This window comes from Vipera berus (assembly GCF_964194415.1).
Source record: "Vipera berus genome assembly, chromosome: 1".
NCBI classification, from domain to species: Eukaryota; Metazoa; Chordata; class Lepidosauria; order Squamata; family Viperidae; genus Vipera; species Vipera berus.
This window is the reverse complement of record NC_138202.1, coordinates 332,942,916-332,955,745: the sequence shown is the minus strand read 5'-3', so window position 1 is coordinate 332,955,745 and position 12,830 is coordinate 332,942,916. Positions and strand designations below refer to the sequence as shown.

General features: G+C 37.9%; 1 protein-coding gene across 1 annotated transcript in view; it reads right to left on the bottom strand.

The window, feature by feature from the left end:
• Nucleotides 1-6,338: 6,338 nt before the first annotated feature.
• Nucleotides 6,339-12,830, bottom strand: part of XKR6 (XK related 6) — a gene marked incomplete at both ends in the record, with an annotated part of 203,773 nt that continues 197,281 nt past the window's right edge. The window contains 2 exons of the mRNA XM_081312746.1: nt 6,339-7,303; nt 11,748-11,944. Coding sequence (XP_081168872.1) covers nt 6,339-7,303; nt 11,748-11,944 — 1,162 coding nt within the window. The remainder of the gene's footprint in view (nt 7,304-11,747; nt 11,945-12,830) is intronic.

Sequence of the window (12,830 nt, the reverse complement as noted above, 5' to 3'; positions counted from 1 at the left end):
CAAAAATCTGAGGCCTTGTGCCACAAATGGCACAGCAAAACAGGCACAAGAAGGCTTTTGTAGTAGAATAGGTTGCAAACTAGCAAATCACCAACTCCAAAGTAAGTATGCAGGTAGCCATGCCTTGGTGCTTGCAGCTTTGTGATTTCTTTTTACTCCAAACACCTCTGGGATTCTGTTGAAATATGTCAGGACAAAAATGTTGCTTTAGCACCAAATTTTTAAACTTTCCATATTTCTGTTATGGATAATCCTATCTGAGAATTATCTGTTATATGTGATATAACAGAACCATATTTAATATTTCAGATTTATGGAGCAGATGCTGTCTACATAGGCTTTGGTGGAAACGAGTGGCTACCCAACTCTTTGCTGGGAATTGATCTTCCACAAAAATTGTGCCAAAATTGATCTCAGTTCCCGTTTTTTTTCTCAGAAAAACCTTATACATTTGAGAGGAAGGGTAGCATACAGGGACATAAGGCACAGGCATCCTAGTTTTGCTTAAGATTAATGTGTTTGTGTCAGAGGCCACATTACAACTGGGGATCATTCTTCTCCTAATTGATCAAGTATGGCAGCATTTAAAAGTTGTGGGTGGGGGAATTTGCAGACAAATTATATGCAAATACATGTTAATGAAGCCCCTATATTTTATTCATAGCCTTCTCTTGTTATTTACTATGAAAATAAAGTTGAATTATGTATAGTCTCTATCAGTATTCTTTGATATAGGGGTGAGGTAGAGGTCTGCAAAAGAGATAATTAGCTCAAAGTGAAGTTTTTGAGTATAGGAGAGCAGATCCAGATTCAATACTGTCTTCATGCCTGTTCTTTCCCATAGCATGGTTGGGAATAAAATTAAAAGAGTAACAATCTGAACACGCTAAAAACAATGTTAATAGATATTGCTGCCATTAAGTAAAAGGAGAGTGGAGATTAAAATGTCTCTGAGCAGAAACTGAAGAATTTCAGATATACAGTGTTAAGTCTTCATCAATGCCCAGCTTAACTGATTAGCCAAAAGTGGGGTGGAGAGGAGCCATAGCTGTTTTTTGTCCCAAAGAATAGAAGAAAAAATATCAATTTATTGATTATTTATTTATTTATTTATTTTTCAGTTATATCAGTCATAATCTATTTAAATTATTTAAATTTATATTATTTTAATGCATATTTCAATGCCATGCTGACCACTTAAATATAAAATGTAATCCAAAAGATCAATTTAAAATGTAAAATTCAATAGTCCATAAAGAAACAAACAAAACCAAATCAACTAAGCAAGCATAAAAATAACAAACAAAAGAAACCAAAAAGGGAACATAAAGGATAGCAGTCATTTCTATATATTTTTTCAAGAGCAAGCTTCTTTTTCTCAACAATAATCCTGTGAGGTGGGCTAAGAACTAGTGACCCATGATCATTTAAGGGATTTAGTAAGCATTTGTTTCTGGTATTTTATCCTGCATACAACTGAAGCACACTTTAAAGTTTTAACTCAGACTTTGGTGAGTTTCCAGAATGATGAAATATCGTAATTGGAATTCATTATTGATTTATTAAATGTATATCCTACCTTTCAATTACACATAGAACTAAAAGTTAACAGAGATATATGTAAGCCAAACAAGCTTTGAAATGGAAGAAGCATTTTGGATTTGATATAAGCAGAAGGATGGAAGCTCTTTGCTCTTCATTATAACAGTCACTTCTTTTTTATAAGCTTCCATATAGAAGCCTGAATAAAATTATGACTGCTTTAATTAGTAGCAGAGGAGTGCTGTGTTCATGGATGGATAATTTATTACAATTATATTCCAAGATTCTTCAAGGATCTCAGAGCCAGGTATCCATTTTTCCATCCCCCCCTACTATATGATCTTTAAAACTGTTTTTAATATGTTAGGCCAAGAGAAGATAACTATTACAATGTCATTCAGTCAATTTCATAAGAATATAAGCATTTGATCCCAGTCCTAATCTGACATTAATCCTATCTGACTATATCCAACTCAAACAATGTCATGGGAACAATAAATGAGATATTTTGCCCTGCAGTTTCAAGGGAGAGTGGGGATTATATTTATTGCTGAAAAATTAAAGGAATTGCTTTCCCATAGTAAACAATTCCTTGGAATAGGCTGACCCATTGTGAAAAATTGTGGGTATTCTGACAAACAAGCTGCTACAAGGACTATCATGCTTAATCCTAAAATGGCTGCCAAGGTGGGCCTAGCTCAGGGGTCGGCAACCTCGGCTCTTTTATGACTCATGGACTTCAACTCCCAGAATTCCTGAGCCAGCTATGCTGGCTCAGGAATTCTGGGAGTTGAAGTCCACGAGTCATAAAAGAGCCGAGGTTGCCGACCCCTGGCCTAGCTAATCACAAAACAGCCATTTATTGGAAGGTAATGTTACTACTTCTTCTGAGGGTTTGTTTTATTTAGTATTACTTTTTCTTTGGATCACAGGCTCATTTTGAAACTGAATATTGGAGAGAACCCTCGGTATTTTGGCAAGAAAGTCTTGGGACCTCTGTAGCGCCAAATAAAGATATATCCCAGGCTGAATGCTTTTCTCCCTGCAGCCAGAAAATAACCAAATTGGTGACTTACTCTCCTATACTATTTTCAGTTTAGAAGTGAAATATTTGTCTTGGGATGGGGGATGATAATTAAAGAATATGGAAAAAGGAGAAAAGTAGAGAGAGAATTATCTGAAGCCTTCTCGGTCAATAATTGTCATGACAGGAAGACCTTTGCTAATATGATGCATTACTTGTAGTAGTAGAAAACTGAAGTCCATGATATGAAGATTTTTCTATTCATTGAATTTGTTTTCATTTTTTAAATGAAAGATAGTAGTTGCTATCTAATTCGAAGTCTAACAAAGCACAGTCCCACAATGACTATGAAAATGCTAAACTACTTTTATTATGATAAATTAGTCAATCAATAGAGTGATTCATCTTTATGTAGAAGAATGTACTATTATGGTTGATGGCATGAAATAAAGGATATTACATTTGTTTGATATAAACACATATTCTATACTACTCTATTTGAGAATTGAAGCATATATTTAACACATATTTGCACTTTTTTCTCTGTTCCTTTAATTTCTCTTCAATGCTATATACTAAAAAGAAAATGCCTTAATATTCAGGTTTATTAAAATAAACCTGCTGTATGGCAAATTTTGTCAGTCTTATTTGCTATTTATTATTTGAATGTAGAGGTAGTGGAGGGGAAACTTAAAAATAGAACAGTGGCAGCATTTTGTTACAGACAAATCATTTGTAGAATTCTTTACACATAATGAGTACTTCTACCAAAAACCTTGATTTTTAATCTTTACAGGGGAAATATTGCATCAGTTTACCATTTTTCATTTCTATGGGGAAAAAGTCAGAAAGGGAAACCCTGTTCACTATTAAATTAGGGTTGCTAATAATGATAGTTTTATTATGTTGACCCAGACATTTTGTAATTCTTTGCATTTTTTGCCTTTGTATGAAAATATTTTCTCTAATTTTTCTGTCACTGAGAGTCACTGAGAGTGAGTGGATAGGCAGCCATACAAATTTTCTTAAATAAATAAATACAAGAAGGTATCTGTTACATATATTTAAACAGCCAGAGTTCTGGGTTGGGGCATGAAATTTCAATTTTAGTATGTGCCCTCCAATAAAAAATGAATACAGTGTTTTATTAAAAGTAGGATGCTTGAAATAAGACTATCCTCAGTAAATAGGAAAAAATGAAAAATATGACAGTGGATAAAAAGATAGCCATACGACAAATTTCAATAAGAAGCCCAGAGTTGCTAAGTCTAAAAGAATTATTAATTGCCCTGAGACTAGTAAACATTTGGTTTTTTAAAAAAATAATAAGACTTTTGTGCATTTGGAGTTTACCCTAATAAATCCTCAACCCTTTTCTGAAGCATATTGGTAATAATAATGATAACAATGCCTGCATCACTGCAAAATCTGTTACTGTCAGGTATATTCAGGTGAAAAGAACTTTCAGCTTAAAATATACAATTAATATGATTTTTTCCAAATGCTTCCACCAGATTAGTTTCCACCCATTCCCCCTTGTTGGATTTCTAAAATTTCTAAAAATTTCACCCATACCCCAAAACTGGCATTGGTCTCGGATGGTTCACTTGTTCCCTTTTTGTCCCTCGGTATTGGTGACAAGAGCCTGAAACCTTAGATGCCCTAGACAAGAGAAAAATAATTTTAACAAAGCGATTCATGAATGTAAATATTGTACACAGTATGCTATTCCAGCTGAGAGCCAAAGAAGAAAATAAGCAAAATGTTAACCTTCGGACGTCAAATGGTTTATGCGGAGTCTAGCTGTAGAGTTTTCCTGTGAGCAGGTATCTGAAACGTTGAGGTTGAAATTCCATACTAATCTGTCCTCTTGATGTTTGGATGGTGGTTTCTTTTCTACATACATTCAGCGGAGGACACAATCAGAACAAGTCTGTGTTTGTAGTTCCCCAGAAATGCTATTAGAGTCAAATGATTCTTGGCTAAATCATGACAACTATAGAAACAATAGAAATATTAAGCACCAAATTTTCACCAGAAACACATTAGTAATGAGCTATTTCCATACAGAGATTCAATCCTCCATTTTCATTTTTTTTTGTTTTCCCTTTTTCCTTAGAAAATAGAAAAACATAAACAAACCAGAGAATGCCATAAGATCACTTTAAGGCTCACACAAAAACAAGCTGCATCATTGCAAATTCAATACATATATCCCTCTTTGTAGCCTTAAAATGATGCCTGTAGTCAGAAGCCCGATTTCCAATCAAAGCATGTTCCTTTAAATGGACTTTCTTTTTGCTACTATGCTGAGTTTTATTAAGACTGATAATGATTGGGAGAGGGGAGGAGAGAAATTGTTATGGAATTTTAAAATACTTTATAAATTCCTTCAAATACTACTTCTTTACTCTCATGCTTGTTTTTGGTACTTAGTTTAAAATTAAAGGCTATCTAAAAGGTGTTCCAAGAAATCAAATAGACCAGTTATGCTTTAAAGTTTAAAGATACCAGTGACAATTGCATTGAAAACCAGTGAAATAACTTGATTTTGGAGACTTGCACCTTGGTTCAGCTTTTTCAGACAAGAAGAGAGGTAAATGGATATAATGCTTTCCCTATTGAATTAAATGAAAATAAGCAGCTTTGCACATGAACTTTTTTTAACATTTCCCATTTCAATGAACTGGGCAGACTCTATGCCAGAAGGGACATTTTTGTGCTTCTGAGCAATGCTAATCGTTGGGTCATTGTACAACAGATGCAAGTCAAAATCTGGGTTTTCATTGCTTTTTTGGGGAAAAAAAGAGGATTATATCCTGAGATTCAAGCTTAGTATAGTGAATCATAAAGAATCATCCCCTTTTTTTCTACAGCAGGGATGCAGTTAATGTACAGTCTCATTCAAAATGGCATGAGGAAGTGGAACTTAAATATATCAAATTAAAGTAACTTTTATGCTGATCAAAACACAGCCATGAACCCTCTTCAAACTTAGCTTAGCATTTCCTTCACTAGCAGGTGGGAGGGTAATCATTTTCACCTGTGTTGTGCCAATCTAACAAAACCAATGGCATTTCCTTTTTACCTGATTCTTTTGTACAATTTCTTATTATTTATAAACACATACACACACCTATGTGTGTGTGTGTCGTTATATCTAGCTATTTATTTATATGTCATTAAAATAATCAAAACATTTTGCATGAGGAAGGTGACAGTACATAATGAAACTCAGCACCTAAGGGCATAAGGCAGTTGTAGGTTTTTTGTTTGTTTGTTTTATTTTTTATTATTAGTATTATTATTTTCAATCAGCACCAATCCCTATAATAATGTCCTACACTTGGTGTAAGATATAAAACTCAGAGGTGAAGTAATTAATTTTTCTCCAACCTCTGAATCGTGGAAGTTTGCAATACTGGTTGGTTTGTGTTGTTGTTCTTGTTTTCTCCTGTGTGTAAAAAACAAAAGAAAACCTTTCCATTTTGTTTTTACTTATAAAACATAGAGGATCTCTCTTTCCTTTAAATACATACAGTAACCAGAAAGAAAACTTATTGGAAGGTTATTTCAGAACTGTCTTGACCATAAACAGTTAACCCACCTCTCCCCCTCCCCACCCCACCCCCGCCCATGGCCCATGAAATCCCTCTTTTAATAGGTGGGTGTTTATTTGCAATAGTGTGCATATCTGTGTGTCTGTTTGTGTGTGTGTGTGTGTGTGTGTGTGTGTGTGTGTGTGTAGGGGCATTTGCATTTAAAGGAGCTTTTAAAGTGAAGATTCATACTGTAGCAATTCATACAAGAGAGGTCCATCTCTATACCTAATGCCTACAGCGGTGGGGGTGACATACTGGAGAATGTTTATAGTCCTTCTCAACCTTCGGTCTACAAAATGAGCATCCCAAGCTGGGTATCTCTTTCTTGGGATGTCTATCTTAATGAGAGGGCCTTCTGGGTGGAATGGTCTCCCAGACGGAGTTGATGGCACCATAGCTCTCACTTGGAAAACTGGTAAGCATGTGTCAGCTGTGAGTTCCTCCTGTTGCTCCGTGGCCGCTCTGGGTGGCGTAGCCTGGGCCACCCTATACCCAGGGGTTTGAGGAGCCATGGGTTCAATGTCAGGGGGCAAAGGAATGCCCCAGAGCAGCTCGGCGCAACAGGAGCTGGCAAAAATCTTAGCTCTCGGCCCCATGGGATGCAGGATGCCGTAATATAAGAGCATCAGCGCAATCCCAGCAGCAAAGCTAAGAAAGACACAACAAAGCGCTGGCACAGCATATGAGTCAGTAGTGTCGGGATCTCTGTAACAATACCAAAGGAGCGTCAAGGCAGCATTCTCTGTCAAGACTATGGTGTAATAGGCAAACATTCGGTATCGGGTCCGCCCTTCCTTGACATTAAACCAGCAAAAAATGTACACAATCCCTACCACCATGTTGAAGAGAATCTCTTCCCATTTAGACATGCAGAAATCTGTCCCACCATGGATGATCCAGAAGGCCATGGCGCACCAGTGGACCACGACAAAGATCCCAAAATAGAGCTGGAAGATGGAAGCAAAGAGGGCAAAAGAGATAACTCTGGATGAGATGGTGAAGAGACGCCAGAAGAGATGGATAAGGGCTCCTCTATAACTCATGCTCTTCTTATCATCCCTAGAGTCCCGGAGAAGCTTGTGATAGGAGGCTAGCACCCAAGCCAGGGACATCAGGGAGGCCACAGAGGATACACCTGCCGGGAGAACACACACAAATCCACAGAGTTAAACTGGAGACACAGGAGAAAGGACGCAGTTGCTTACATCATCCTCTTGAGGGGCAGGTGTGAAACATGATTATAATGCGAGTCAGGTTAGCGAAAAAGATCTAGAGGAGGAAGAGAGAGAGAGAGAGAAAGAGAGAGAGAGAGAGAGAGAGAAATAAGCATAAACATGATCCCACCTGTAATAAATACTGACTACCATTTGCATAATTTTATCACCTACAGAAGCAGCAACTATAATTTACATGCAGTTGTGGTTTATGATGATGGATCTCATTGCCTATCAATAAAATGACTTAATTCTTAAATTGCTAATAGCCATTCTGTAAGCAGGTAATGAATAAAAGAATAACAGAGTTGGACGGGACCTTGGAGGTCTTCTAGTCCAATCCCTCTGCTCAGGCAGGAGACCCTATACCATTCCAGACAAGTGGCTGTCCAGTCTTTTCTTAAAAGCCTCCACTGATGGAGCACCCACAACTTCTGAAGGCAACCCATTCCACTGATTAATTGTTCTCACTGTTAGGAAATTTCTTCTTAGTTGTAGGTTGCTTCTCTTTTTGATTAGTTTCCATCCATTGTTTCTTCTTTTGCCTTCTGGTGCTTTGGAAAATAGGTTGACCCCCTTATCTTTGTGGCAACCCCTCAAATATGGAACACTGCTATCATGTCACACACACACCCTCAGTCTTTGTTTTCACTAGACTTTACAAATTCAGGTCCTGCAACCGTTCTTCATATGTTTTAGCCCTCAGCCCTCTCACAATTACTGCTTTTATTTATTTATTTATTAATGGGATTTATATCCCGCCCTATCTCCCGAAGGACTCAGGGCGGCTAACAACAAAACATATAATAAGAACAGAAATTAAGATAAAAATAAAATTAAAATCATCTGTGCAATAAATTAAAATTAAAATTTAAAAATTGTAAACATAATTAAAATGCCTGTCAGTCCAGGTCAGCCAGGTGGAAAAGGAGTGTTTTGAGGCCGCGGCGAAAGGACTGGAGATTTTGGGCCATCCGAAGTTCAGGGGGAGCTGATTCCATAGGACTGGTGCTCCCACAGAGCTAGCCGACATTGCCTAGCTGACGGTACCCTGAGGAGGCCTTCTCTGTGTGAGCGTACTGGGCGATGGGAATTCCTTCCCGGAAGCAGATGGTCCTGCAAGTATCCCGGGCCTAAGCCATGTAGGGCTTTAAAGGTAAGTACCAGCACCTTAAATCTCACCCGGAGGGCAACCGGTAGCCAATGCAGCTCACGCAGGAGGGGTGTAATATGGGAGTATCAGATTGCTCCCATCACTACCCGTGCAGCTGCACTCTGCACCAGCTGAAGCTGTCTTCAAGGGCAGCCCCATGTAGAGAGCATTACATTAGTCTATACGGGAGGTAACGAGTGCGTGGGTGACTGTACGTAGGGCATCTCGGTCCAGAAAGGGGCGCAATTGGTATATTAGGTGAATCTGGGCAAATGCCCCCCTAGCCACGACTCCAATATGATCTTCAAAACTGAGTCGTGAATCTAGGAGGACGCCCAGATTGCCTGCTCTATCAATGGGAGGTAACATCTCTCCTCCTATAGTCAAAGATGGAACCTCTTGGACTAAACAAGATGATGATATGTAGAGCCACTCAGTCTTGGCCGGGTTGAGTCGAAGCCTGTTCTTTCCCATCCAAATCTGTACTGCTTCCAGGCAACGGGACATCACATCGAGGGCATCACTGGGTTGGTTCGGGGTGGAGATGAATAGCTGGGTATCATCAGCATATTGATGATATTTCACCCCGAAGCCACGGATGATCTCTCCCAGCGGCTTCATATAGATGTTGAACAGGAGGGGCGAGAGCACCGATCCCTGAGGCACTCCACAACTAAGGGGCCTAGGGCTTGACCTCTGCCCCCCTGCTAACAACGTCTGCGAACGGTCCGAGAGGTAGGAGGAGAACCACCGCAGAACGGTGCCTCCCACTCCCAACCCCTCAAGACGACGCAGTAAGATACCGTGGTCGATGGTATCAAAAGCCGCTGAGAGATCTAATAGGACCAGGACAGAGGAATAACCTCTATCTCGGGCCCGCCAGAGATCATTCACCAGTGCGACCAATGCCGTCTCCGTGCTATTCCCGGGTCTGAAACCCGATTGGTACGGATCCAGATACTTTTGAGCCAGGTTTCACCTAATCTGTACTTGTACATTTGATTTTCCTTGCCTAAGTGTAAAACCTTGCTTTTCTCTACATTGAATTTCATTTTGTTAGATAATGGCCTAAGTGACTATGATTTCTAATTTCATGAATTAAAGTTGTCCAGAAAAAAAAGTGAATTGTGAACTTTTCCCACTCTTATTTGAAATCCTGCCATTGAGGGACACTCATCTGTGCACAAAATAGGCCCAAAATCTTCTGTTTGTTCTGTCATTACAAGGGTAAGGACACCGGAATGCCTCAAAGCTTATGACGTGGTCCCATATGAGATAATAGTGTTGTTTCTCCAGTTTAGAACAATAACAAGAAATTGAAATAGCAGATAAACATGTCCTCCTAGTATATGCTTGTGTTGTGTGTGTGTGTGTATATATATATATATATATATATATATATATATATATATATATATATATATATATATATATATATATATATATATATATATATATATATATATATATATATATATATATATATATATATATATATATATATATATATATATATATATATATATATATATTTCTGTGTGTATCTGAGAAAGAGAAGAGAGGGAAGAAGAGAAAGAAAACAAACATAATTTCATTCTATGCTTGCTGGTACTATCTAGACCAGTACTTCTCAGACTTGGCAACTTTAAGATGTGTCAACTTCAGCTCCCAGAATTACCACGCAGCACATCTTAAACTTATCAAGTTTGAGAAATAGTGATCTAAACTTAGAAAACTGAAAAACATTTAATTAGATATCCATTGCAAAAAGTGAAAAATAAGAAATTGTCAGAGATTTCTTTTCTGCCTAAATCAAAGGCCTCAGGGTCTGTGGCTAGAAGCTAGCTTAGCTCACAGCTCTTTGGAGTTTGTGAATTCTCCAAGTCCTTTTAAAACATAGTGAAAAAATAGTTATGCCACATCAGCAGTTATTTCAGAATCAGAATTTTCTATAAGTTTGTAGAAGAAAGTGCAGGATTAATGGAATAGAGTTAAATCCTGTTCTCTGCCAAGACCTATTTCATAAACAAAATCATGGGAATGGGATGTGTTATGCTAGAAGAAGTGAATTGCTGAGTTTCCATTCCTTCAGAGTTAATCAGAAGGTGAAGCTAAGGACAGAGTGTTGGAATATTTTATATTCTCTTTTTAATACTTTTCTTCTCTTTCTTCTTCTCTTCTGCCTCCTGTCCTCCCTCCCTCCTTTCCCCTCATCTCTTTATCCAGCAAGTACGGGACTGCTCTTGCCAGGGGACTGAAATGATCACTTATTTATGCCAAGGCAAACTATGGGCAAGAGAGATAGTGCTTTACCAGTCATTATTAATGGCCAACATTTACTACAAATTTCTTTCTCGTTGTACTGTATCTGGTTAGAATTGTTCCAATTCTATTTGCTTTATACTATTGCCTTCTTCCAAATTTATATACAATAATTTACGTACAAAAGAAAATTCCATTGTTGAAACGTCACTATTATTGTTAAATCACTTTGATTGTGGTTTTCTAGGAACTTTTCCAAGAAGGAAACCATATGATTTTCCTTCTTGGAAAATCAATATGTAGTAATGAAAAAGCAAATGCTAGACACCTGACTTCCTCTCTAATGTTTCACAAGGATATTAACTGCAAGGCAGGCAGGGGAAAGTAGACAGATTCTGCAAAAACAGGAATGGAAGCCTTCTCATAGACCTTCTTAGGAAATGCCTTTTAGCTTTCAAAGGTTCTGTGCTATACCTTCTTTAATCTTAAGGAAGCACAGGGTTGGGGGAATTGTGGAGTTCTTGGTGCTTTCTGAGCTTGTTTGCCAGCAGACATTTCATTACCCAACTACTAACCATCAGGGCCATGCACCAATGATGTTTCCTAGTTGGATAATAAAATGTCTGCAAACAATCAACCAAGTTCAGAGAGCACCAAGGACTCCACAATTCTACCCTAAAGTACAGATATTCTTTTCAGTTGGGGGAATTGCCCTTGATTAATGTGAAGGGCCATATCAACTACTAAACCTTCCACCTGGGTGAGAAATTCAAACTGTTCCAAAACAAGGAGCACCAGTCAGATCACTTACACCAGACATGTCAAACTCGCAACATCACGTGACGTCGCGCAGCGTATTGGGAGTTTTGCCATTGCTGGCAATGGGGTGGGTGCGGCTTTCGGATGACACATCCGGCCTGCAGGCTGGCAGTTTGACACCCCTGACTTACACGGTAAAGCTTCTGCACGGTTCTTCTGGATCATTATGCAGAGTTGTAGCACCAATTGTGGGGCGCTCTCGAGAAAGGTCTCTAAGAGGCGCAGCATGTTGACATCTGCATACTCATACATCATAGCCCAGTAAAAGCGCCGCTGGTGTTCCTTTTGCCTCTGGCTTTGGATCCCCAGATACATGGTTCGGATATACCTGGAGACAGGAAGAAAGTATGGATAAATATGAAGTGGTGAAAGGATCAGGTGAAAGGTAATTCCTTCATCCATATTAGTTCATTGTCTCTCCCCCTAGCCCCCATGTTTTCCATTTAGGTTTATCATTCTTCTAAACTGTACAGTCAGAGATATTACTTCTTTGCTCTATGTACTGAATTTTCTTACATTTTCTTAAATGAAAACATTTAGCATAGTTCCTTGTTTGGGGAGGATACAGGTAATGTATTGCAACAAAGAATCAATTTGAAGCAGTATTTCTTGTTCTCCAATGATCAGAATGGAGTTCCTTCTCTAAAATGGAAAAAAATACAAATACTTTTTTTAATATGGGGAATAATTCTTATAGGTCAATTAAAGAGGAACAGTTGCTTATTTTATCAATTAATTTAATTTAATTTAATAATTTGATTTCTATATCAAAAATCTTTCAAACTGATTGTCACACTGTAGTAATAATGACGGCAAATCTACATAGTCTAACTTGAAGTAAGTCATCTAACTGGAGCATTTTGGGGTATACATACCCCCAAAAATTATATAAGACTGTACTATGAATATTGTTGGCTGACATATACATAATCAGGTTAGCACTATAGCATTTTCATCTATTTAAAATGTCTGGCAATTACACCTCAGTATCATCATATTCATTTCTTTCTTACAAACTTGATTGATTTCAAGTACTTATAGCTTGCAACCCTGTTGTCAGCATCCAAAGCAATATTCTTAAAAAAAAATCTCCAACACCAAAGTTCAAACACATTGATAATACTCAGTGTATTGGCCTAAACAAATGGGTTGTTTAATTCATTCGAGGTTAGTGGTGTTGTCATTTTCTTAGGAGATGGTGTTAACTCCATAAA